Source organism: Nothoprocta perdicaria, unplaced genomic scaffold (genome assembly GCF_003342845.1).
Source record: "Nothoprocta perdicaria isolate Ctin4 unplaced genomic scaffold, notPer1 scaffold_330, whole genome shotgun sequence".
NCBI lineage: Eukaryota > Metazoa > Chordata > Aves > Tinamiformes > Tinamidae > Nothoprocta > Nothoprocta perdicaria.
Genome location: NW_020455567.1, coordinates 20,459 through 48,441, shown reverse-complemented (window position 1 = coordinate 48,441; position 27,983 = coordinate 20,459). Strand labels below are relative to the sequence as shown.

General features: G+C 40.1%; 2 protein-coding genes across 2 annotated transcripts; one reads left to right on the top strand and one right to left on the bottom strand.

Annotated features, from left to right (window-relative positions):
* Positions 1-22: 22 nt before the first annotated feature.
* On the top strand, positions 23-18,153 carry MUT (methylmalonyl-CoA mutase). The gene is made up of 12 exons (XM_026043594.1): positions 23-401; positions 2,262-2,629; positions 3,396-3,553; positions 4,148-4,319; positions 7,603-7,851; positions 8,800-8,911; positions 11,171-11,286; positions 11,977-12,092; positions 13,947-14,078; positions 15,606-15,753; positions 15,878-16,045; positions 17,280-18,153. The coding sequence occupies exons 1-12, from the start codon at positions 23-25 to the stop codon at positions 17,406-17,408; spliced, it is 2,247 nt and encodes a 748-aa protein (XP_025899379.1). The 3' UTR covers positions 17,409-18,153.
* Positions 18,154-22,634: 4,481 nt separating this feature from the next.
* On the bottom strand, positions 22,635-27,454 carry LOC112950968 (opsin-5-like). The gene is made up of 4 exons (XM_026043595.1): positions 27,381-27,454; positions 25,095-25,388; positions 23,637-23,968; positions 22,635-23,005 (listed from the first exon to the last, which is right to left on the bottom strand). Exons 1-4 carry the CDS (start codon positions 27,451-27,453, stop codon positions 22,658-22,660), a joined length of 1,047 nt encoding a protein of 348 aa, XP_025899380.1. The 5' UTR covers position 27,454; the 3' UTR covers positions 22,635-22,657.
* Positions 27,455-27,983: the final 529 nt, after the last annotated feature.

Sequence of the window (27,983 nt, the reverse complement as noted above, 5' to 3'; positions counted from 1 at the left end):
CTGCCAGCCGGCTGGGACAGACATGCTAAGAGCCCAGGATGGCCTCCGGCGCCTCTGGCCGTGCTGCTGCTCGCGCCTGKCACAGYCCCCAGCCTCCCGCYTGGCGCGGCGCCCGCTGCACCGGCAGCCCCTGCACCCCGAGTGGGCTGCCCTGGCCGAGAAGCAGCTGAAAGGCAAGAACCCCAAGGACTTAATCTGGCACACCCCAGAAGGCATCGACATCAAGCCTTTGTATTCCAAGAGGGACACGGAAAACCTTCCTGAGGAGCTGCCGGGGGTGAAGCCTTTCACACGAGGACCCTACCCGACCATGTACACGTACAGGCCRTGGACCATCCGCCAGTATGCTGGCTTCAGCACCGTGGAGGAGAGTAACAAGTTCTACAAGGACAACATTAAAGGTAAGACAGCTGCTTTGGTAGCGGACTTGGCAAAGCAGCGAAGAGCGATCACATGGAGAACTGTATAGCAAATGTGATCATTCAGCCTTCCAGGTTTTGATTTTGCTACATTCTTCTCACTTGCACTTTTTAGATCATTTCTCTAACTGTTCTGGTTTGATTTTTGCCATTGAGATGGAAAAATGTGTGTATTATGTTCTATTTTTAGATATTCTGCTTTAATGTTGACAGAGGCAAAATTTGGCATCATCCCAGRGTCAAGGCAGTAGAGTGTGGAGCACTTTAGTCTCGTTTTGTGGTCAGGAGGGAGGTTTGCAGTGGAAAAATTTGCTGAACTTTGTCACTTGGTTAAACTTCTGATAATGCATTCTGACATGTTGTGTTTCCTTCTCATATTGTTAGTTTAAAATGTACTCATATGATTGTGTATAGGAGTAGGCTATTAGTAAAGCCAGGCTCCTAAAGTTTGATAATTTCCTTGAGAACAGTATTTCTGCAGAGTATTGTGCTTTATAGCAATTGTTTTGAATAATAGCTAGAGTATCATCATAACATATTATTCAGATATGAATCTCAAAGCCACTACTAAAAAGTGGCCTGATCTCCACAGAATACAGCATTTGTTTTACAACAGCCATTGTTTTGCACCTGGCAGCTTTTTGAAGAGTAGCTAATTATAACCCTATCAGTCAATGCAACATATTGCTAAAATTTGCAATCTGAATAATACCTCTAGGAAGTTTTTATATCTTACTTTACAGGTGTTCCTGCTCCAAATGTCAGTGCTGCTTGGGCGGCAGGGTTGATTTCCCTACCAGCGTTAGCTAGTATGAAGCAGGCTAGTTTTAGCTGCCATCAGATTCTTGCAAGCTTGTCTTTTTGATTCCATCCATTTGTTAAAACCTCAGTAAATTAGCAAATCACAAACATAGAGTATTAAAGATCTCCAAATATTTTAACAGAAATACTTATGATTGTATTGTGATACTATGTGAATATGGCCTAGTTATTTGTAAAGCCTTTTAAATAATTTAATCACTCTRTAATTAGAAGAATGCTGAGGAAAGAGAATTCATTAGCCATCCTCAGAATCGCTGAAGTTCTTATCAGTGGGCCAAACTGTGAACTTCATAGAAGTCAAACAGTTAAAGAGCAGTTTAAACTGCTTCTAAGCTAACACCTAATTTTTTAAACTGACAAGAGTAGCTAGTATCTGCTGATACTGAGCAGCTAATTTATAAAAGGAGCAGATAGAGRTTTTCTTAAGAAACAACAACACCAGTGACTGTATTTAAGGAGGTGTTAGGTACTGCTTTTAGGTTGGTGAAACAAGCCTGACAGATCTCTAACTGCCCAGTTTACTCCTTTATAAGAATAACTTTTCTTACTGTAGATGTTAGCACTTCACATTAGGATTAAACAACATATGTGAGCAGTGAGCCAGATATCRGTGTGTTTGCTTGTGTTTAAACTGTGGCAAAGAGGAGATAATGTGACCTACACTAGTCTCCAGCTAAGCCAAGTACAGCTAGTGTACATGTGCCACAGTACTGTCCATGTATCCGCATTTAACTTACTAGTTGAAAAACTGTTCAGTAATTTGTTGACACGTTTTGATTGTGTGGTTCGGGTCGAAAGACCACTTTTTTTTTTCCCTCAGTTTTTCCTTTCTCACTGTTTCTTTTAAAGCTTAAGCTCTGCATGGATTAGAAAACTTTGGACAAGTTTGAGGAGGAAACTGTTTTTAACATCAAAAATTATTTTAACAACCAAGCTTAGGTGATTAAAATTAGCCCCTTTTCTTAAAGCAAACCTGTTTAGCACTTTAGAATCAATCTATTTTTTTTTTCTTTCATGTAGCTGGCCAGCAAGGATTGTCAGTTGCTTTTGATCTAGCCACCCATCGTGGTTATGATTCAGACAATCCACGAGTTCGAGGGGATGTTGGAATGGCTGGAGTTGCCATTGATACCGTGGAAGACACCAAAATCCTTTTTGATGGAATTCCTTTGGAGAAAATGTCCGTTTCTATGACCATGAATGGGGCAGTCATTCCTGTGCTGGCAACGTTCATCGTAACTGGAGAAGAGCAGGGAGTACCCCAAGCCAAACTGACAGGAACGATCCAAAATGACATATTGAAGGAGTTCATGGTCCGAAATACGTATATTTTCCCCCCAGAACCATCAATGCGGATTATTGCTGACATCTTTCAGTACACSTCAAAGGTATTCCTTGTTTAAGTGTATTTACTTCTATCAGGTTAGCTATGCGCTTGCAGAGCTCTTTGTAGAACAAGGTGAAAGACAGAGAGACTTCTCATAATGAAGATGGAAATGGTTGTGGAAAGAGGAGGGAGGAGAAGTTAAGATCCCAAACCACTTGCAGTATATTTTCTAGGATTATTAGATTACTTCACAGGATTTAGGGCAGCCTCTACCCTAAGGCTAGGCCTGAAAGGAAGTCAGGAAGCTTGGAAGCAAGGAGTAGGGAGGCCGCATTTTGCACATCAAGTAGTAGAAGAAATCCCATGGTTAGGAAGGATGGTGCAGCTATAAATTGGAGCAAAGCGATGAGAAATCTGGAGGAATTCAGCTATGAAATGGAGCACAAGGAGGTAATGAAACAGTAAAGTCTTGATACTGTAGCAGGAAGTTTGATGGTTCCACATATTTTCTTATTTGCAGTTTCATTGGGGAGGTAGAACACAGGCTGCAATCAAGTCCAAAGAGAAAGAGGTTTATCATGATGAATGCAAATAAGCACAATGAATAATGTAAAAATATAAGCACGAGTGATAATGTAAAAAATTAAAAGCATTTTAACTATATTGAGAGGGAAAAACTATTTGTTTAAAGTGTAATACGTGCCTGCAAAACTGCCTAATGGAGATATGTTTTAATGTCAGTTTACAAGGAATTGATTATTTGCGAACATTGATAGTGCAATTTCCACCCTTCTGCTCTAATACACTGTTGTTTTTTGTTTTTGCAGCATATGCCAAAATTTAATTCAATTTCAATTAGTGGATACCATATGCAAGAGGCAGGAGCTGATGCCATTCTGGAATTAGCTTATACTATAGCTGATGGCTTAGAGTACTGCAGAACTGGACTTAAAGCTGGTCTTACTATTGATGAATTTGCCCCAAGGTGAGCAAAACAAATCTGTAAGTGCAAAACTTGCTTCAGAAGAGTGAATGAAACCTCTAGAATTTAATCTGAAATGTACTTCAGTATTCCTGCACAGGTAACTTTATCAATTTTTATATTACATGTTGATTTTTTGTTCTTGGTTGTTATGCAATTTCAGCAGTTTGAAAATATATCTGATTCAATAGACACCTAAATTGCATCTATGCTAATAAACTGAATAAAGCTTATTCAGAAGCCTGAACATTGCCAAGGTCTGATGTGACAATGGTCTTGGGCCAGAAAGACCCCTAGCCTTTATGACATCTAGTATAGTTTTCAGAATCTGTCAAAAGCTCTGGTAGTTGTTTTATGCTATAGTATAATTGAATCTTCTGATCACCAACATTATTTTGATATATTTGGAAAAAATCTACTTATCAAAGGAAAGCTCAGGTAATTGAGCATTTACAGCATTTGGAAGTCACAAGTTTCCTAAAAAGTCCCTTAAAGGCTTTTGAATGTATATTTAAAATACATCAACTTGCCACATGACTTTTCCATTACTTAATTATTAGAATGGTTTAGTATTCTGTGTGTGTGTTCTTGTTGCAGACTTTCTTTCTTCTGGGGAATTGGCATGAACTTTTACATGGAAATAGCTAAGCTAAGAGCTGGGAGGCGGCTCTGGGCTCATCTCATAGAGAAAATGTTTAAGCCCAAGGATCCCAAATCTCTTCTTCTGAGAGCTCATTGTCAGACTTCAGGCTGGTCACTCACTGAGCAGGTTAGAAATTGATCTTCAGTTTCTGATTCATGATGTACATGTCCTCAAGCATATCTAATACTTATTTTTACTGATAAAGTGCTGTTTTTAYTAATAAAGATGCAGCTTTCTAAATGAGACAGTTTATTTTATCTTGACAAATGCACACACTAATATTAGTTATTGATTACAAAAAAAGGGAAGGTTGTTGAACACCGGCAGTGTTGCTTTCCAAACTGCTTGTTAGGAAACACTTCAGTATTTTTGGCTACCATATATTGCTCAACTAAAAGCATTGAAATTAAGGGCTTTAGATTACATTCACAAAATAATTTATGTACGGTGATATCCAGAGTTTCAGTGCTGCCTAACTTTTCACTGTCTGGTTTCATTTCCATATTGGACTCACTATCCTAACCACCTGTGCTCATATTCTAAGAGTGAAAATTGGAATTGAATTGAAAATAGGATCCAAAACTTTTAAATKGATAGGTAAATGCAGAGAAGTGCTTATGTTAATTAAACTATCCTGGATTGATTAAATTTGTTATCCTTTGAGAATGTGGCCAAATGGAGCAGTAGTAGCGCCTTTGTCTCAAGCTTACTAGGTTGAAAGTTCATTCTGGTAGTCAAAGAAGTTATTCACACCCATATRTCTAGTTGGTTGAGACACCAGTGCTGGTTACAGCTCAACTACTTTTCTGAAAATGAGTGCTTTTTCTGCTGTTTCTTTTGAGTTATGTTACTTTACATCAAGAAAATAACTCATTGTACTGTGTGTGTATTTACTTATATGACATCAGAATTGGATTTCAGTTCGTATTGTGTGGACTGCTTCTCAAAGTCACGTGATAAGGTTTATTTTTAGATCCTATTCTGATTGCAAACATTGTTATTTAACTTCTGTGTCTTGGTTTTATTTATTTTTTTCTTAAATAAAATGTGCAGTATTTCTTTCACAGAATTCACAGAATTCACAGAATATTTAAGGTTGGAAGGGACCTCTACAGATCATCTAGTCCAACCTTCCTGCTCAAGCAGGCMCACCTASAGCATGTGGCACAGGGTGGCATCCAGGCGGGTTTTGAAGACCTCCAGAGTAGGAGACTCCACAACCTCCCTGGGCAGCCTGTTCCACTGCTCTGTCACCCTAACAGTAAAGAAGTTGCTCCTCACCTGGAGACGGAACTTCTTATGCTTCAGCTTGTGGCCATTACCCCTCGTCCTRTCGCTGGCCACCAGTGAAAACAGCCTGTCCCCTTCCTCCCTGCATTCTCCCTTCCTGAATTTATACATATTAATCATATCCCCTCTGAGCCTTCTCTTCTCCAGAGAAAACAGGCCCAGCTCACTCAGYCTCTCTTCATACGAGAGATGTTCCATTCCCTTAATCATCCTGGTTGCCCTTCTCTGGACCCTCTCCAGAAGCTCCACGTCCYTCCTATASTGGGGWGCCCAGAACTGMACACAGTACTCCAGGTGCGGCCTCACCAGAGCTGAGGAGAGGGGCAGAATCACCTCCCTTGACCTGCTGGCAACACTCCTTCTGATGCAGGCGAGGATCCCATTGGCCTTCTTGGCCACGAGGGCACACTGCTGCCTCATGGTTAACTTAGTGTCAACCAGGACTCCMAGGTYCCTCTCCGTGGAGGTGCTTTCCAGCAGGTCAACCCCTAATCTGTACTGATGCCTGGGGTTATTCCTCCCCAGGTGCAGGACCCTGCACTTGTCCTTATTGAACCTCATGAGGTTCCTCTCTGCCCAACTCTCCAGCCTGTCCAGGTCCCTCTGGATGGCAGCACAGCCCTCCGGAGTGTCGGCCACTCCACCCAGCTTGGTGTCATCCGCAAACTTGCTCAGGGTGCATTCCGTGCCCTCGTCCAGGTCTACTTTCACAGGAGTGCAATAAAAATTAACTGATTTTTGTAACATTGGCCTTTGTAGGTTCTCAGATTAGAAGGGTTATTGAGTTTAAATAATTAATGGTAACAAAAATATTATAGATCCCCATCTGATTTCCAGTGTAAATATATTTTTGACAAGCTCATTACCTTTTCTACCTGCCTAAGCAGTTGTTTAATATAGCTTCTCCTTATCCATTTACATACATGTATGTTTGCTCCTTATGTATTTCAGAGAGCAAAAATATTTCCCCTTGGCTTTCATTTAGCTAGATAAGCTCACATAAAATAGTTTTTTTCTGATCTCGCTCATTCAAATAGCACATTTTTTTTGGTAATTCTTGTAATTTAAATACTAGAACCAGAAATGGAATCCAGTGAGGTAGTGTTACTACAGACTTGTAAAGCAGTGATATTAGTTTCTTTTCTTTATGGAAAATATTTTAATTCACAGACCTCATGTACCTTTCTTGGCACAAGGAATTCACATTGAATGTGCCTTCTTCAAAGTTCTACAAAACTGATAGCTCTTTTTTATTTTTGGGTGCATATTACCTCATCTAGCATCTCATCTGTTTAGCCTAGAGAAGAGAAGGTTGAGAGGGGGTCTGATCAGTATTTTAAAATACCTGAAGGCTGAATGTAGGGAGGAGGGGGACAAACTCTTCTCAGTGGTAGCCAGTGATAGGATAAGGGGCAGTGGGTACRTAGTGAAACCCGGGCAGTTCCATCTGCATATGAGGAAGAACTTCTTCCCTGTGAGGGTGACAGAGCCCTGGAACAGACTGTCCAGGGAGATTGTGGAGTCTCCTTCTCTGGAGGTCTTCAAAAYCCGCCTGGATGCCAGCCACCCTGTGCCAGATGCTCTAGGTGTCCCTGGGAGGGTTGGACTAGATAATTTCTAGACATCCCTTCCAACCTTAACCATTCTGTGATCTAAACATGCCAAAATCTAGGTATTTAATCTAAGATAAGATTAAAGAGCTAATCATAACTATTCTTCGATTATAAAGACAAATAAATACATCTCAACTGTCAAGACATCTAAAATGAACCGGGAAAAATCTTGGTCAAAGGCTAGATTTTATTCTCTTAAATTGTTTTGGTTAATATCCAAGTTTTCCAATTGACATCTTTCAATTTTACAGTATCATGAAGTTTCAGTGCTAACTTTTACCTTTTGTAATGCTGCTGTTAATGAAAATATTAAATACATTTTGTTTCAGAACAGATCTCGAGGATGTTGACTAGTAGCCTGCTTGCCAACTGTGCTGTTTGTAGCTCCAGGACTTTCGGAATTCCAAGATGGAATTTCTTCAGACTAACCATTCCTTATGAATTTGTAATATGTCACAGGCACTTGGCAGGACCTTTATGCTTTAATTCTTTCCTTTTTCTTCCAGGATCCCTTCAACAATATTATTCGCACTGCAATTGAAGCAATGGCTGCAGTGTTTGGAGGTACGCAGTCCTTGCACACTAACTCATTCGATGAAGCCTTGGGTTTGCCTACGGTCAAGAGCGCTCGCATTGCTCGGAATACGCAGATCATAATACAAGAGGAATCAGGTATTCCTAAAGTCGCAGATCCCTGGGGGGGATCCTACCTCATGGAGTGCCTCACCAATGATGTCTATGAAGCTGCTTTAAAGGTCAGACTGCATGTTTGCTTATCTATCTATTTATTTCATGATCTGGTTTAGAAGCGTTCAGTTTTGTTTTATTTCAGAAGTATCTTTTTAGGATCTGTTTGATATATTGGTGATTTACTGTGGGGGAATTCTTTTACAGTCTTGCTCTATTATATTATTTGTAATTGAACCTGAAAAATACATATGTATGTTTATATGTGTGTATTTTTATCTGTGGGTATCTATATGGACTTCATCATTCTGGCAGGTTATGTTCAGAACGGAAATATGTCCATGTGGAACAAATAATCAGGATCTGTTAAGTTCTCATGTGCTCTGGAGACTGCTGGTTTTTTGTATCTCTGTGGTTTGTCCATAAAAGCAAAGATTCTGTAGAAGAAGTCAAACCAAACTACTAGATGCATGTTTGTGGTATTCTGTTCCAAACTTGAAAATTAGTTCTTAACTCTGAAATTTTGTTATTGAGCATGTAGGCAGGCAGCTGTCTGACCATACRTATGATATGGTCATTATGTAGAACTTAGGATTTTGTTTGTGTGTTAGTTTCTATACAGGAGTTGTCTCGAGCAAGCCTGAATAAATTTATCTACCTACATATTTACAAGATTAGGCTGTCAAGCTAAACCCCGTAGTTCTCCTTTTGAGCAAATTATTGCTTTTATGTAAGATCTGTAATTCTGTAAATTACCTAAGACAGGCTTAAACACTAACCTGGGCCTGTACACACTGCTGTATTAACACCCTGTGGTTCTAGTCCATGTCAACTGAGTTGTTTCTAGACCATACCTAGGCATGGTCTGAGGTGCATTCTCAGTAGGAAACTGCAATACAGTCACCCTGTTTCAGTGAGGAAGGAGCTGTAATTGTGTGTCCAGATTTTTAATAGCAAAAACTGGATTTCTGAAACTGTTCTTACTACATATTTTTTCCATTCTTTTAATTTCTCAGCTCATTGAGGAGATTGAAGAAATGGGTGGAATGGCCAAAGCTGTAGCTGAGGGAATCCCCAAACTTCGGATTGAAGAGTGTGCAGCTCGGAGACAAGCCAGGATTGACTCTGGTAGGGAGCAGGAAGATGTCAAAAATGAAGAATTCCATTTGTAAAGGCTTTTTTTGCACACATGTTTTCATTTGTTTTCACTTCTTCAGTTAGGATTAACAGGTTGTGAGTAGTAGAACAGAAAGATTTCAGTAGAATAACAGTGAAATAACTATCAATGCATGGGAATCTACCAAGAAAAATGAATGAAAACAGTATTGCTTGACATATTTAAAACTGGACTAGATAAAACTGTAGAAAAATTATCTGTAAATTATTCTCCTGAATATAAAAATGTAGCCACCAGCAGGTGGCAATATTGAGTATATATGGCCAGAATTCTCCTTTTGCTTGAGAAGTACTTATTTTTACTGAAGACCAGAAAACTGCAGTTGTCTCAAATTAGAGAGAATACAGTTCCTTTTTTATATATATATGTGTGTGTATATATGTGTATATGTGTATATATACACATATAGGCCAGCTGGAGGCCTGTACTTAGTGGTGTCCCCCAGGGGTCAGTTCTCGGTCCGGTCCTGTTCAACTTATTCATTAACGACCTGGATGAAGGGCTGGAGTGCTCCCTCAGCAAGTTCGCTGATGATACCAAACTGGGAGGAGTAGCTGATAGCCCTGAGGGCTGTGCTGCCATCCAGAGGGACCTGGACAGGCTGGGGAGTTGGGCAGAGAGGAACCTCATGAGGTTCAATAAGGACAAGTGCAGAGTCTTGCACCTGGGGAGGAATAACCCTGGACACCAGTACAGATTAGGCGTGGACCTGCTGGAGRGCAGTCCCACAGAGAGGGTCCTGGGGGTCATGGTKGACRMYAAGTTRACCATGAGGCAGCAGTGTGCCCTGGTGGCCAAGAAGGCCAACGGGATCCTGGGGTGCATTAAGAAAAGCGTCTCCAGCAGGTCGAGGGAAGTGATCATCCCCCTCTACWCAGCCCTGGKGAGGCCACATCTGGAGTACTGCGTCCAGTTCTGGGCTGACCAGGACAAGAGGGATGTGGAGCTGCTGGAGAGAGTCCAGCGCAGGGCTACTAGAATGATCAGAGGCCTGGAACATCTGCCCTATGAGCAAAGGCTGAGAGAGCTGGGTCTGTTCAGCCTGGAGAAGAGGAGGCTGAGGGGGGACCTGATCAGCGTGTACAAATGCCTCAAGGGAGGCAGTGAGGAGGAGGGGGGCGGCCTCTTTTCAGTGGTGGACAGTGATAGGACTAGAGGAAATGGCTTCAAACTGAAGCATCGGAAGTTCCTCAGGAACTTAAGGAAGCATTTCTTCACTGTGAGGGTGACAAAGCACTGGAACAGGCTGCCCAGAGAGGTTGTGGAGTCTCCTTCTTTGGAGATCTTTAAAACCCGCTTGGATGCAGCCCTGTGCCATGTGCTCTAGGTGACCCTGCGTGAGCAGGGGGGTTGGACTCGATGACCTCTGAGGTCCCTTCCAACCTTCGGCATTCTRTGATTCTATGATTCTATATACACATATATATATACACATATATACATGCTTTCTGTGTATGTATGCAGGGGKGTGTGTGTGTATATATTCCACTTCTGCAGTCTGTTCCAGTAGCAGAAACTAGAGAAAACTCTAACATAAAAAGAGATATTCAAGCTTTTTCATTTGGAAGATAAGTATCAAGCAGGCATTTAGACTATAGAGAATAATACATTGTATATTCTGTAAAAAGTTCTGTATCTCTTCTCACAAGATGAATTACTTCACATTGGTTGGAAGAGCATAGTTACCTGGCACTGCAAATGAAAATGATTTTTAGATCCATGATGGCAAAAAACTGCAATTCAACTTTSCAACCTCATAAATTTATTTTTATTCATGTGGAATTGTTAGATAGAAACTTCATTTTCTTACTTTTCTGGTAAACCAGAAGCGTAAATCCAGTGCTGTAAAGAGTAAATCCACTGCCAGAGAGCAGTATTTCTGCTCATTTTTCTAAGAATCAACTATGCACATTTTAAAAGGGAATGTATGCTAGCTTATTCTTACTAAATTCGTTTGTAACATCAGTAGTATTCTTTTTCAGATTGATTTTCCATGTCAGTATTTGCTGAACTGCTTTTTTTAACATCTAACCATCTTTAATCATAATGAAAAATACATACTTAGGTGTTTCCTGGAAAAATAAATAGTATTTGAAATGTCAAAATAGTTTTAAAGCAAAACTCAAAAATTTCTTGTCATAAGATTATTGTGTCCTTTCACAACAGTTTGCAACTCTATTCTTAGTTCTTGTTGTTTCTGTTGGAAATAGGTTCTGAAGTAATTGTTGGAGTAAACAAGCATCAGCTAGAAAAAGAGGAGACGGTTGAAGTTCTGGCTATTGATAATACTTCAGTACGAAACAAGCAGATTGAGAAGATTACTAAGGTGGGACTTACCTTCCCAAAAGTAAAAGTTCATATACTTTCAGATAATACTAAAATAAATACTAAGGAAATGTGGCTTGCCAAAAAAAAAAAAAAAAACTTCAAATTTGGGAAAGTCCAGTCTAAAATCTAGTGTAGAAGCTGGATTTCATTTTAACAGCTTCAGTGTAGACTGATGGAGACCCCGAAGAAATAGTGTTAAAATCCAAAATTTTTTTATTTGTAATAAAAAATGTGTTTCAGTATGTTCATTTGGTTTTAATCATTGGAGAATTTAAAAAGTCTCAGAAATATATATCTGATCTTTCAAATCAAGAGCTTTACGTTTTCTAAAAATAAGATAGAGAATAATTATGTAATGCTCTTCCTAAAAGTGTGACATTATTTCAACACAGACTACTTGGTGTGGTCTGTCAGATGTTATTAAGGAACTCTCTTTACAATCAGCAGTCAAAAAAAAAAAAAAAAGAGAGAGAAAATTGTTCTAGAGTTACTTAATTGATTTGTACATCTGCTTTAAGACCTAAGGAGCCTTTTTAATTTCASCCTTTTTGAAAAATAAGGTTGACAATAGTTGAATTAGTGCCTCCAACATAAATATCTGAAACCAGAAGGTCTTAGCTGAACACACTGGACTTCCCATTGCACCTTGTTGTTTGTTTTAATTGAATATTTTTACTCTCCACTTAAGGTGAAAGCTAATAGAGATCAAGCAGCAGCCCAGCAATGTCTTGCTGCTCTCACACAGTGTGCTGCTACTGGGGAAGGCAACTTACTGGGACTTGCAGTGGAGGCAGCACGTGCAAGGTATGGCAGGAGGGATTGAAAATATCTAACTGCTGTTAAAATTTTAGTATTCATTTTCATCTCTGAACAGTTTTCAAGTGTCCTGTCAGCAAGTTTGACCTCTCAAGATGTTTAGGGGTTTTTATTGAGAGGTGGAAGTAATAGGTGGCTGCAGTTTTACTGTTATGGTTTGCAGTCTCTTAAAGCTATGTTTTAGTATCTCTTTAAGAACAATAGGATATTATTAAGAATGAATATGGATACTAATAATGTTATCACACAGTTATCGAACTTGTGATCAAACACAGTTATCAATCATGTTATCAAACTTTAGCCAGTTTCACATTGTAACTAGATTTCTCTGATTTGCCACTCTTCCGTTTTGTAGGTCAGAGACACTAAAAGTGTTTGAAATGTGTGAAAGGATGTACACGGTCTCTTGGTCTGCTGCTTCATCCTTCCTTGCACCACAGATTGGTGTGAAAACATTTTTTGGTTGAAGGAGAAATAAGCTTGCTTTGTCAGGCAAAGATGTTAAAAATGTAAAAGATGTAACATGACAGTGAGGCATCCTTTAGAGTGTTGCAGAACACTCTATTTATCTAAGGTGTTTAAGATTGTTCTAATCCAGTAGCCCTGAAATGAGCAAATCAAACCTTCTCTTTACCGAGATCCTGCCTTTATTTTCTACTGTGATTTTTTTCAATATCCTTCATTCCTCTTTGTTCAACACTAACAGCCACATATTTAATACATTTGTTTCCGAAGAGAGCTTGTCAGGACTCTCAGCAGTGTGTCAACAWTTGTCTTTGAACTGTGAAGGCCATTAGAGGATAATGCTGGACTTAGCAGAGTTTCCTATCTTCTAGTTTCTCTACTCAGTGACCTTGTTTTTAATATTTGTAAATGCAGTAATGGACTGTAACTCCTTTTTRTAAGTAAGGTGCAAATGCAAAACAAAACTCTTGCATCTGCCCGTAGAACTGCCTACAGCCCTGTGTCCCGTATGGTGTGACCACAGGAGGAAATCATCATTATATCTGATAAACAGTGAAGGAGTTTTGTGAGTTCTGTGAGTGTCTACAGGGAGCTCTCTGTAACGGACAACACTGGATAAAAATTTTCAACTGCAAGTGCTTTACGTCTCAACAAGGGGTGGAGAGAGACCAGTGCTACTAGCATGTTAGACACCAATGCCTTGCCTCCAACTGAATGGAAAAGATGAGTTTTCAGGATGAAGGAAAGTAATTTTAAGGGCTACAGCTTAATAGAATACAGAACAGAGAATATAGCTATTGTTATATTCACTACCTCAAAATCTACCAGAGAAACTGCTAAACACCAAAGAGATGACTTTAGATGCTCTGAAAACAAAACTACTGTGAAGACTCTTCACTGTAGCTCAGGGAGTGTTTGCTAAGCTTTCTGAGATCTCACAGGTATTGTAAAATTAAGTATTACATAATCGTGTCAATAGATATGGATGCAAACGCAGACAAGTTGCATTATAACTCATACTGACTAAATCTAAARCATTACTGCAATAATTCTGAAGAGAATAGTACCAAATACATTTGCTATTATTTAACATTAATTGCTGTTCTAAACTGTGCAACAGCCTTAGTTGCAATGTCTTTTGTAACATAACTTTTCACATCAGAAAAATGTGTGAGATTTTTATCATTTTTTTTAATAAATACTCTTACATGTTTCGTTAGTGGATGACGGTAGAGAAAGTCAGGTGCTTACAGTTGTAGAAGCAAAGGAGAGCTGTGTATAATTGAATCTGCTCCTGGAGCAAGTCAAATACTTGGGCCAGCGTATCCTGTTTTTATATAATACTGATGGCATTAATGATTTACTTCTGTACTTTAGGTGCACCGTTGGAGAAATAACAGATGCRATGAAGAAGGTGTTTGGGGAGCATAAAGCTAGTGACCGAATGGTGAGTGGAGCTTATCGCCAGGAGTTTGGAGAGAGTGATGAAATTCTTTATGCCATCAATAGGTAAGAGTAACTTCTAAAGAAAGTGAACACAGCATCACGTTGAATCCTTTTGACTTCTGTGATACTCACTGCTTGCTAGAGAAGCATTCCCCAAGACATGGAGGAATGGGGTACAAGTTAGCAGAAATCAATCCCAAAAATGATTGCAGAACAAAACAAGCATTGCACAGRCATTATCATACCTGTAAGCAGCATGAAAAGAGTACAGTGCAGTAAGAGGGCAGTCAAAACTTTTATTTGCTTATATACAAAATTCACCAAGTGTTTTCATGTTGTCAAGGTTTTGTTCAAATAGACCAGTCAGCTTAAAGATTAAGAATTAGAGAAACTTTGCCTGAAATCCTCATATACTACATTGCTTCCTTCAAAAGACTATGTAATAATAATCTCTACAAATATCTCCAGAAATTCATATTTTCAAAATGTTGTTTTTTCAAAAATAAAATATTTTCAAAATAAGTTGTCCCTGCAGTTTCACTCTTAATGTTCCTAAAATTCTAAGACTAAAATCAGAATATGGGAACACAAAATAATACACAGAAAAGGATTTAAAAAACACACTTATCAAGTCAGATGTCTGCTTCACTTATATCCTTAGCAGCCTTTCTATTCTGCAGGCCAGGCTTCTTTAGATCCTCAAACAGAAGCTTTGTCAGTGTTGTTTTCTGGTTTCCCCAGCTCTCTTGACCTTTTTAAACTGGTCAAATCTCCCTCACCACMACTTCGTGAAGCTTTTTTGTGTCCTGACAGCACCTCAAGCTGTATAAGCCTTAATCATTAAACACTTTATTTTGAGTCACTTGAGTCACTGGATTCATATAGCAGCTACCCCAGCCATATCAGCAGATGGTTTCAAATCCATACAGTCTGTCATTAATGGAATGCGTAAAACAGTATAATGTAAAAAAAAAAAAAACAGTTTTGTTAGTATATCTGAGTTTAATCTTAGTGTCCCAGTAAAAGATAGGGACTGGCACTATATAGAAAATAAGATATAAAATGAAAGATTGATTTCTGAGATTATACAGTGGTTATACAGTTTCTTTAATCAAACAGAAATCTGGACTGCCACTAACCTAGAAAAAAGGGAGACACTGGAATGTGTAAATGCACAGGTCTAGGACCCATCTCATTATCCCATGTRCTATGTAAGTACTTTTGAAGTCATGGGTCCTTACTATTGTTAAAATCTGAGATTTATGCCTAAGTTGTTTGGAATTCAACTCAATAAAGTCTCAAAGAACACAATATTTTGATTGTTGCGGAGCATAAAAATAGTCGATTTTTTTCCTTATATATATTGTTCAGGGTGGTAAATAGTAAAAAGTCTATTAGCAATCATTTAACATGTATGTTAAAGTAGCATGCATGCTACATAGACCAAACATGACCCAGAGGTTCTTTGAGTTAAGGTACAGAAATTACGCTACAGTTGCAAACAGTGCTTTTTGTTTGTTTGTTTTTATTTGTGGAAATGCTTGTAATGGATCTCAGTGACTTAGTGCTGCAACCTGTGTTTCCAATCAGAGTTAACAAGTTCATGGATCGCGAAGGGCGCAGACCTCGTGTGCTTGTTGCAAAAATGGGTCAAGATGGCCATGACAGAGGAGCTAAAGTTATTGCTACAGGATTTGCAGACATTGGCTTTGACGTGGACATAGGTCCCCTCTTCCAGGTATGACTGAATTAACCRTGTCCGTTTCAGTGTATTCTGAGTGCAGCGATTCTCCCTGTGATGTTTGCTCAGCAACCAGATTGAATCTAAACATGATCTGCAATTTAATTCTTTTCTCATATAGACACCTAGAGAAGTGGCCCAGCAGGCAGTCGATGCAGATGTGCACTGTGTCGGTGTGAGCACCCTTGCAGCAGGTCACAAAACTCTCGTGCCTGAACTCATCAAAGAACTCAATGCCCTGGGCCGCCCAGACATTCTTGTCATATGTGGAGGCGTCATCCCACCTCAGGTAAGGTCAATATCTGTTCCCATCAAGACCAGGAGACTGCTTTATTTCAATCCCTGCCATTTTTAGCTATTTCYTATATGTCAGAATTGAGCTACGCTGCTGAAGGCTGCTTTGTGTGTGGTCACAGTGCTGTCAGCTTTCATTGATGTGTTTTCTTGTACACCCTGTCCTGGTTTAACATAGCGTTTGTTGGATGGACTATTAATTTGTTTTGTGTAAAGACTAGCCTCAGGGAGATAGATATTCTTTATGCTGGTTTCTAATTACTAGTACTGTGTATTACTGATAAAGACTAGCTCCTCTCATGTCTGCCAGTAACAGTTCTGAAGAGGCACAGCTCTGAACTAAGACACATGGCAGGTCCCAACACCTGGAGGTCTCATTCTCTGTCTCTTCCCTCCTCATTAGGATTGGCCCCCTCTCGTTAGGATTAGTGTGGCCTCTGAGTTGTGCTCCGTAGCTATTTTTTATAAAGTATTCAACAGTTTRTGAATTGGCTTTGAAGTCTCTTTTGTGCCCTTGTTCTAAAATTTTCCTTAGCTTATCCACAAAGTACATGGTTGCTTCACCTTTAGGGTTTTCTTCTGTCTGGGAGATCCAAATTAATTTTTGTGTATAAATTGTCATTTTTCCCAGACTATTTAATTTTCCAGCCAATCAGATAAGTATTCAGGAAGGACTGGCTTTAAAAGTGAACAAGCAAAACTCTTATTTAGTGTTTTTGAGACAACCAAACCGTGCTCTGTCCAGTCTCTCTTCATGARATGCTAACAGCCCATGGTTAGAACAGGTACAATATGTCCTATGTATATGAGACTACATCATCAGTATGTATAGCTGTTTTTTTTCTGAAATTTCAGAAGAGTCATAAAATCAGAGTATGAGACCAGTGGCAGTCACTGGTCCAAGACATCAGTCAAAGCAGCATTTTTGAAATTTAGATGAAAGTTCACTTGGTTAATTCAGTGTCACATCCAATTGGTTTTTGAGTATCTTCAAGGATCTGCCATTAACCTGATGTTAAACAGGTAAAACCTTTCCTGTTGGTGCTTTTTTAGTATTTCTTTACTCCTAACTATTGTTCTTTCTGTTGCCTTTGATGCTTTCATGCCATCTCTAGGAACTGATGGAAATGTTTTCTCAGGCCCAGCATATGGGATAGAGCACACACCKAGTGTAATAGTCAATTTTCTGTTACAGTATTAACTACAGATCTTCATTTTCTTTTGAACAGGATTATGAYTTCCTCTATGAAGCTGGCGTTAGCAGTGTGTTTGGTCCAGGGACTCGTATTCCGAAAGCAGCTGTCCAAGTGCTGGATGATATTGAAAAGTGCCTGGATAAGAGGCAGCAATTGTTGTAATGCTGAAATTTCACACAGTGCAACCACTCTTATAGTAATTGCTTATAATCAACAGCAGGCATTGGCCAGCCACATACCTTTGGTTCCACTACCCAGTGGCGTGGTGTTAYGTGCTTTCTAAGAAAGTTATAAATTTTATGGTTTGTTGTATCTGAAGATTATTTATGTATGTATCCACATGAAAATTTTATCTCTAGAACTATGGAGGGAACTTAGTACGTGGGTTTGTTGGATTTTTTTCCCATGTATACTAAATAAAATAACTGATCCAGCTGTTTGGTTATTTCATAGATGCCTTTTACGTATTAATTTTGAAATTTTGGAATTGTGTATCAGGCAGACATTTTAGGCATAGAAGTCTTCAGGCAAAATCACAAAAATCTCAGCAGTAAATCACAAAATCTCRGCAGGGATGTGATTGACTCCTGCAAGATTTAGATGTTAATATTAATCTGACTCATTTAGAAAGGTCCAAGTAGGTAAAGCGTAGTGTTTCAAAGTTCATGGTTTGTTTTAATAAGATACAAATCCTGTATATGGCAGTTATCCATACAGAAGCAGCTGTACAGATCTGGCCTGTTTGCATTGCTGCCCTTCCCTGATGCTGTCGTCTACCTTAGATGGGATTAATTTCTTTCCATCTCTTAATTCTGTATTTATGTCCAATATTGCTCTTACTATTCCAATATATTTAGCACTTGGATCTTCATATCAGTGATTTTTCACCATTTTTGTCTCCCTTCCAGAAGAAATTGAATTCATACATGAAAAAGGCAAAGAGTAGGGCAAAATCCTTTGTGATATCCTTAGAAAGCAACGAGGGGGTGGGGGTCTGCTGGTGGCCAGTCCTTGGTATTCTGGTCTTATCCCTCTTTGTTTCATTTTGCCTTACTGCTCATTGTGTCACCTCATAAAATACTAAAGCCTCTGTGTGATAGCACTCACATAACTGCCATGAAAGAGCCTGTAGTGCACTTCTAAGAGGTTCAGCACCATCATTCTTTACATAAAGTGATTTTTTCTGCAGTTGGCTGGAATTGGCACTTCCAGTCAATAGCATCTTGCCCTCCCTTTAGGGATTGCAACTTCACTTTAAAGAAGCTTCTTTAGGAGAGCATATGTGCTCATACTCCCACATTGCTCATAACTAAACAAGTTAATTGGCCTGCTGTATTCTCTCTATATTTCTAATTAAGGTTAACAGTATTGACACCTAAGCAAGGTCTTTGTCTTTAAAACTCCATGAGGTTTTATCTTTGATTAATAATTAGCATTTGATTCCTTTCAGGGCGTATTGCTGTGGTTCAAGCATTAACATAGAAAGCATTAGCGATAAAAATGCTATGTTCTGTCTTTGCACAAGACCAATCTCTCTTGCCAGTTAGCTGGAAAAGATGTAATCAAAATGTTTTTGACTTCTAAACTTCATTATGACTTCATTTTTATCTGTTTGTTCCTGTTTATGGCTTCTGTACTCTCTGGTACTGTATATCATCTAGAGAGACCTTCCTTCCTTCCTTTTTTTTTTTTTTTTTTTTTTTTTTAAGCTCTAAAATTCTAATGATCTTTAAAATCAGCATTGTGTTTCCTTTGAGTTCAATAAAGAGTTCCCACCATCTTCAATTGGAATCGCTTCAGGCCTTTAATTTTTAAAGGGGGACCTTTCAGGTAGAAGATTAGGACTGACTGAAGTACATTGATTCTGTCTTGTTATATCAAAGTGGGAAAAAGGGTGAATTAAGGAAAAAAAAAATGTAGTTTTCTCACCAGGGCTTTCATATGCAGTGTTTGTATTCACTCTTTTAAGGGGGGAAAAAAGTATTTCTGTGAACGAACTTTGTTAGCCAATCTAAGTTCTTTGTTAGAACTTAGTTTTTTAGCTTATGACAAGCTAAAATTGATTGTGCTTTTCTATATGTTTGCTGCTGGAAAAGCAAAACTATGAATGGGGTGCTACTGATAAATTAATGTCAGGTTGTGAGGAGTCTTGCATAATAGTTAATGGTTTTCAAGGCAAATCTCAGGCACTGTGCCCAATCTTCATTACTGGCTACTTTAAGTCTGTGCTCTTGTTTGTTGTAATGAGAATTGGCAAAAGCAAGTACATAATTGCAAATATACTGAAATATTTTCATTAAATGTGAATGTTTTGATATACTACAGGACATGTGACTCAGCAGTCAGATATTTTTATGAAGAATGGAAAGCAGGTTACTCTTTGGCAGACACTCGTTTGTCATACCGGTTCCAAAGCAGTAGATCTAGCTATATGTGTAAGGTAATTTATATTTTAAAAACATACAAAGGTGCAGATGGACCAAGAGGCTGGAGAAAGGCATCTGATTTACAGATAGAAATAACCTTGCTGCAGAACATTACTCTTCTTGAAAGAAGCTGTGATAAAGCAAGAATTTTGAGTGTGTTACTGAATCCCAGGCCGGTGACCTAATTGCAAAGCAAACTTTCCCCTTGACTTTGAGTTGAAGGGTGACTTACAGAATGCAGTAGTTTGATCTTGCATTGAGCAAGACCTTGTCAGGGAAATGTAGTCCATTTTCCATTCTGAGTGCTTCGCACCTTCAGTGTTCCTGCTTTTACACTTCTGTTTAGCTTTTTCTCAAATAATCTCTGCTTTGCAGTGATGGACAGTAAGACCATCTCTGGGTGTGGATAGGGGAAGAGCTCCAGACAAAGTGATTTGCCCAAGATCACAAGTGTTACTGGGAAAGTAATGGGTGGAACCCAAATTTCTGTAGAATTGGCCCCTTAACTGCCCCTTAACGAAGATCTCTTATCAAACAGTTGAGCATTGATTTGAAGTGGGTCTCATTTAATTTTGCAAATGAGAACTGAAGTGGGCTAGATTGGTAAGGTATTTCTGGACCTCCGTGGACAGAAGGCTGCTTAGAAGGCTTTGGAAAATAAGACATTGAATTCCAGTTTAATGCAAATCAGGGTGGTAGTTGTGTTAAATAACTTGATGTCTCATCACCATTTATCCTCAAGGGAAATAAATCGTCACTCCTAGGGCCCATTTCAACCTATCAGGTGAGGAATTGATCTGTAACCAATGATTGCTAACTGCTAATCCCTTCCTATGAATAGCAAAAGGAACTAAAGGTGACAACTCAGTTATGGATGTCTGCATTGCAAACTTCTGCAGTTTGGTCAGGTAACTCCTACCTCTACTGTCTGATCAGGTTAGATGGTTTTGAAGTTTTTACCTTAAATGTTTGTGTTGTGAGATGATTATGCTGGTGATTATAAACATTGGGATGTGGATTCAGCCCTAAGTGCTTCAGCGTCTAGAACACCACTTAGCTCACAACACAGTCCAGGGTTGGGTAGGAAATACTGTGAATTCTGAATGATAATCTGACTATAGATCAACTTGATTAGACAAAAATAAATTATTAATCCCCTGACCTAGTTTTCTGGCCTAAGGGGAGCCTTGCTTTGTCTTTTTTTTAATGTATTATAAAAAACATCTAAAATGCAGTCGCCCAGGGGAAATTCAGATTTGATCCTCATTGAGTCTAGGCTCAAGGAAAAAGAGATTTGAGTCATATTTCTTATGCAAAGACTTTGAATTTTAAAAATTAAGTACATAGGTAATAAGCCATTAAAACATTGTTTTAAACATTGGCAAAATACAGATCTTTCAGTTTTACACAAGTTTTGTATGTATTATAGAGTGGCATATTTTTCATGTTGTATATGCCCCCTTTAAAGGCATTTGTGAGTGGATGTGTAGCTGTTYTGCTCTAGTTTTTCACTGAGGAATCTCATGTTGCATTTTTAACATGCGTGCCATTCTTCCTGTCACAAATTGCAATTACCAGGTAAAAAWATATATATATTGCTGTTTATTTTAAACACCAAGCAACTGAGCAAGTCAAAGCAAAAAGTGAGAGATGATTATAAAAAAAAAAAGCTTCATTTTCATATCAGATTGTTTTTTAACTCAAAAACAAAAAAAAAAATGTCATTTACCATAAGAACTCTCTTTGCAACATGTTACATTCCATAGAGTGCTTAACTCCATCTTAATCTTGTTCCTGGCCCCAACTGTAGTTTATGGCAATAACACTAATTATTAGGGTTTGAGAGTGAGAAAAGTTTTTGAGAATTCCAAGTCTGTTCTCCATTATTTCAGATTCTTGTCAAATATCTGTGTCAAATCTGCGTTTAACTCCTCCATCTTCACTGCACCTTTAGCAGATAGATGTGTCCAGCTGAGCAGTGAAAGCAAGAACTACTAGTTATCAAGCCATATGTCATACAGCATCCATATTTTGAAATCAGAGCTGTGCTTATGCCCTTTAGCACCACAAACATTAAGAGAGAGAGATTTAAGCTAGACCTAACCATTTCCACCTCAGAATCTCTTGTGACAACAGGGTAACAGTATGATCCTGTAGTTGTAAATATGTTTAAAAGTGGATCAGCAGAGTCAATTGCAACTGTTTAAGTGCTCTGATCAGTGAGGAACTGGGTCTTTACCTCTCACTGAAGCGCTGAGAGCCAAGACTGCATCTGCAGGGTCACTTATTCTGCAGGGSAGCTTTCTGGCATGTTATACCCAACTATGCCACATTTATAAGCTCCTTTCCCAGCTTATGATGTGAGGAGCTGGTACAGTACCTTTGATGGAGCAAGGAAAAGTCAATCTCTTTCAGACATTCTGAAACCAGCTACTTCGACAAGTTTTCCTGGCAGTRAATATTCTTGTGATCCATATGGTTTTCTGCCCGTATTGTGAAGAAAGCCACATTCTCAATCTTACTCCTTTGGTAGCACTTTGTGTTCAATATACCATTCTCTCTGGCAGGTGTTTTACTGATAGAGCCAAGAGTTTGCAGGTAGATTATATCATTAAGTCAAAAGCAGAAGAAAAGAATACAAAAATAATTCATTTTCTTTTGTAGTTTTAGTTGTTTTCCTGAAAATAAGTGGCACTAAAGATGATAATGGTTTTATTTGGCACATAAATCTGGTTTTTTTTTATAAAGTGGAAATTCTTGGAAAAAAAAATAACATTTTCTGTTGCATAGCTTAAAAATAATCATCAGATGTTATTTAAAAATATATACTTAATATATATACTTAAAATATACTTAAATATGTACTTAAATTTCAGTATTTGACATAAGATATGCGATGACAACCCTGCATGCTGCATCCCTATTGATTCAAGACTCACGAGGGAGTCCAGGATTTGACCTGTGTTCTGGAACCCTGACTGCCTTTCAGAGAGCTGGAGCTTCCTGGTTTTCTACCTTTACAGCTGAGGAGAGACGGATGTTGTCTCTCCCATTCCACATCATTGACACATGGTTTTCAGCAGAGTTGTCAGTGCTGAAGAAATGCACTTGCCAGCCACAGCAACACTGCAGTTGCTTGATTTCATGCCGGAAAGTTTTGCTGAAGATGTAGTAAATGAAAGGGTTATATGCTGTTGAAGATTTGGCAAAGAGACAGGGCAGCAGCGTAACGATGGGCTGCAGGGAATCGCTGGAGTTAAATATGGACCAGAAGCTGGCTGCTGCATACGGTGTCCAGGAGCTCAGGAACCCGACAGAGATGAGCACAGCCATCTGAAAGGGAAACAGGAGACTTGGACACGTGGTATGTGGACGAAACCACACCTTAAATCGATGAAATAACTGAAACAGTATATTTGCTATGTTGTGACATAAGCATAGGTAACTCCAGACAGTGCTATATTCTCTTATTCCCATCTAGCAAGTCTACACAGAAGGATTCCTACAAGGGAACTATCTTTTTTTATCCCCTTCCTTGGCTCTGGCTGCAATATGTTGTGGGAGCCATCATCCTACCAGAAAGTACATCTTAGCAAATAGACTAGCCTACAGAAAGCTTGGGATATTTTTGCATTTACAAAGGAAATGAGCAACTGAAGTGATTATATATATGCATATTATTTCTTTATATATATAAAGTTGCAAATCATGTGTGCAGCTTCTAAAGAATGTTTAGTAGTCTACATGGTATCTAGCATATCTTATCTATTGTCATCAAGCGACTGAAATATAAAGGATACCAAGATCCCTCTACTGCTCTGAATGGCACAGTCCGGATGAGCCTGGAGCCCGTCCCCTCCTTAATTCTAGACAAAAAGCAGTGAAGGTCAATGTGGGCTGTGCATGAGCAGCGCCAGTTCTCTGTGAGCTCCTGATTACTGCAGACTCTTGTGGGATGACTCACCAACGTCAGCTTCTTCTCCAGTTTAGCTGCATTAGGAATCCTGTCAATGCTCTGTATCTCTTGATACGCTCTATGGACCTTCCAGGCAATTCCCAAATAGCAGGCAACAATGGTCAGTGCGGGCAGGACTGTGCACAAGAGGAACATGCTCAGGATGAACGAAAAGCCATTGGAGGAGTTGTGGAATTTGCTCCAGGCTATTGTACAAGAGATCCCAAACGGCTCAGGACCATAGTAGCCCCAGCCTATCAAGGGCAGAATGGCCCAGAGCAAGGAGTAGAGCCAGATGACAGTAATGACGATGCAAACAGTGTTCTTGGTGATTTTGTTACCTGCAAGAAAGAGGAAGCACAATGCATCATAAATCACAGAATCACGGAATGGTAGAGTTTGGAGAGGACCTCTAAGAGGTCCTCTAGTTCAACTCAAATGGGGACACCAAGAGCACAAGCAATATCTTCATAACTATGTCATATTATTCCTTCTATTGCTGCAGCACCGTTGTGCTAATATTTGCACACACGCAGAGGACTGGATGGACCCATGCTCTAGATGGCAAGGTGTGCTACTACCAGCTCATACGGCTGGAAACTTTCCTGCTTCATCTGTCAGTATGGGTGTGTAAAGGATGGCGTGTGGACTCACTTCTTCCACCCTTAAGAAACTTGTGCATCCATATGCCAATGAGATACAGTCCCATCTCTAATACTACTGTCATCTCTAATACTACTGTCAAAAAGGCAGGAAAGAGGTATATAATACCATAGCAATGTGTATAATAGCACTGATTGTAATATCTGACTAAGAAGTGGTCAACATTTCTCAAGGTTCAGTGAACGTTTCAGCTATAACTCGGTTCAATATTGGAGTGTTGACTGGATATACATCAACTTTCAGCCTTTATCAGGCCTTAATCTCTGTCAAAATTGCCGGTGTTTGGACTATACRGAAGCTGCATCATGCTCTTAATTGGTCTCCACTATGGATAATGTGGGGGAAGGGCTCTTGATACCTAATGGGCCAATATAAATGCCTGTGAAACAGGGAGACCTGAACCGACAGTTTCTGAGGTCCAGAACAGAACCCTTATCCGCACCAAGTCCCAAAGGCTAAACAGGCATAAGTCTTCTTGAGAAACTCATCAGAAAGTGTCCCTGGATCAGGTGAGAACTGACTGCAGCCCTATGTGCCTATCTGAAATCTGCTTAGTGAGGCATCTTTGCAAGATCAAGCTGACACAGAAACGCCTAACACTCCCAGCCCAGGAACACCAGGAGAACCTGAATGTTTTGCTGAATAAGGAATTTAATCAATCCTTCTAGGAACATTAGAGGTTTGATACTGAGTCCTAAAGTTATTGAAGTGCTACTGTATGTTGTATTCAACAGAGTGCCTCTCTGAGCAGTACAGCCCAAATCTACCATTACCAGGATACCAGAGAGGTAATTCATTACTTACTGTTAGATTTGGATGAATTGGTAACAAGGAATCGAATCACAGCCATCGCACACAGTGTCATCATGCTGCACACACCAAAAAGGAAACCCATCAGGGCATAATATATGCAGGACACGTCTCCTCCCAGCCAAGCGTGGTTCCAGGCCGATGCAATGGCCAGGGGGTACATGCTGATTGCCATCCCGATATCTGCGACTGCCAAATTCACTGTGAGCAGCTCTGGTGACTTCAGGAGTGAGGAGCGTCTCAGAGCTGTAGCAAGGACTGCTGAATTTCCAAGGATAGTCAGGATAGCTGAAAGAGAAGAATCAGGGCAGACAACAATGTGATGTGGTTAGCGCACCTGTGAAGTGCTTGGCTATGCAAAGGATTTGAAAAACGCCCGTCGTTAGCCTGGAGCCTTGGTCTCAAGCACAGGACACATTGGGAGACTGGCTAGAATTCAGCCTCAGCCCAGGCCRAACTTTTCTTACACTGATGATTTCAAATTGTGCTGGTGTGAATCTGCTGTGCTSTCCTACCCAGCCTTGTCAGGCTGTTTCTGATATGTATCTGCTAGAGCAAAGAGGGCTTCAGATCCCTGTTCACAGACTCTTATAGTTCATAAAGCCTGGCCAGCCTTAATGACTGGAGAACACTTTGTTATATGAACACTAAAACACATCTTGCCCTTCTTTCTGCCATAGTACAGCTTTCCACTTCCCCCTTCCATGAGCTATATCCCACTGATTCTCCCATGGCTCCTATCTAAGTTCACTATGATCCTACATAAGTGAACTATTAAATACTGATCACTATTCATTGCTTTCCAGTAGTATCCCCACTTATCTCTTTTTCCTACTGAAAAGCTCTCCCACTCATTTTTCTTGTTTTCCCCATCTAGCACCCATCACTTCCCCAAACTTTCCTTTTTCTTGGCAATCTTCCACTGTTGTCTCAGAACGTGGATTTCCTTGTGGCACAAGGTGCTGCTCCTGGTTGTGCAGGCTCCTAGGCTCTCAGCTCCCTGGATAATCTAAGTGGACGGGTTCATTGGGCAGCTCAGGGTCCTCCCTTGCCTGATAAGTCTATAATTTCTATGACTTGAGATAAGCCATAGAAATTGTTTTGCCAGAGGCCTGTGACAAAACAGAGGTTACACTGCAAGTGTCATGAGTCTCTAGGACATATATTATCCAGATAAGCCATAGAACTTCAAAAGACAACACTATCGTAACAATGGTGTCAGAAGTACACACAGTGAATGACTCGTTTGCACTTTTCTTTTGAGTGAATATTGTTCTAGAGCTAAGTTTTAATCAAAGGTTTTCCTGAGAAGGTATCTTGTAAGGTCAGAAATAAAATAAAGACATGGAAAAAGATTCTGTCAGTGTCCCCTTGTAGCTAAGAAGGAGGAAGGTTGCATTTGTTAACAGATCCTACCTAATAAGATGCCCACAGAGGAATGAATGAAGTAACATGCAACAAAACGGAACAGATACATTGGCACAAACCCAAGATAGGACAGCAAAGACAAGAGTAAGAATTAAGTGGAACAGAGATAAAAATCAGAGACTCAGCTGATCTCTTGCTTTGCTTTCTAACCACACACATTAATTTGCCACCTCTGTATATGCTTTAAAAGTTCCCCGAGTTCTTCAGAGTTTTTAAGTGAGCTGAAGGGAGGGAGGTTACTCACATCTTACTAAAATTCAGTAGGATTGTGTGCCTAAACCACTTCAGCTCCCCTCCAAATCTGCATCCATGTCAAACAGATCACCTGAACGCATACAACAGTCAAGGAATAAACTGCTCCACTAAAGCCATGCTGGAGCAGGCTGTGTAGTACCCACCCTCACTTGCATTTCATATACATCTGCCTTCAGAAGGGGAAACAGGCCATTAGACAAAAAGTGTGATTTGGAAACTACTACTGCTTTTTACAATATTACCCTCCCAAAGCACAGCTGTTCTTATACAAAAACCTTCCACCCCACACCAAACAGCACCAAGCTGAAACCAGACCCATGGTTTGGGGACCAGACCAAGACAGGCTGCCTTGTCCCACACATGGGGCTGAGAGGTCAAGATAAGAGATAGGAACTTATTCTGAATACTCATGATGCTGCAGAGATGGAGCTGTGCTGGCAAGTCTCAGGCATCAGAGCGAAGGACTGTAAATCTTAGATTAATCCTGGCTTGCCACCAGCGAGGAGGTTGTCTCCCATCTCCCTCTGGCTTGAACRGGGCTGCTTCCATGCATCCGTTCCTAGCATCCTTAAAGAAGCAGACAACTTGTGAACTCACCTATGATCAGAAGGAAGACCCCAGCTCCGTAATCCACAAGCGGGTGGAGTTTGGAAATATATTGCTCCTCCATCGCCCCTTGTGGAAGTGCAAGAAGCTCTTAGATCAGCAGCCCCTTCCTCATGGTTTTCCCGCTGCCGCTGTGTGGGTGCTGGAGTGCGGAGGGACCCCGCTGCTTCCTCCTCTCTTGCTCCCTCTTGAGTGGCATGGGAGAAGCRAGAGGAGAGAAGGGGAGTGAAAGACAGTCTTGTCCCTGGGGATGCTCCGGGCGGAGAGCTCCATCCCGCCTGGATCCCGCCTGGCAGCGCAGGTCTCCTCCCACCCTGCTCTCATCCCGCTCCTGCCAGGCTTCTCCAGCCACTTCACAGTGCAAACCCCTCAAGCACCAGAACCGAGTAAACACATCTGCCATCCCGCTCCTGGCAGCTTGCGAGGCACATCCAGGCTGCAGCTCGGGCAGGGAAARCAGCTTCACGAGTTTTTTTTCCAGATATTTTTTCCCCCAGGGAAATAACAGATCCGGGTTGAGGGGAGCAGGAGGGTCTCTGTGCTGAATTATGAGAGGAAAGCTGTTGGCCACCAGTGTTCAGAAGGTCTCAGTTG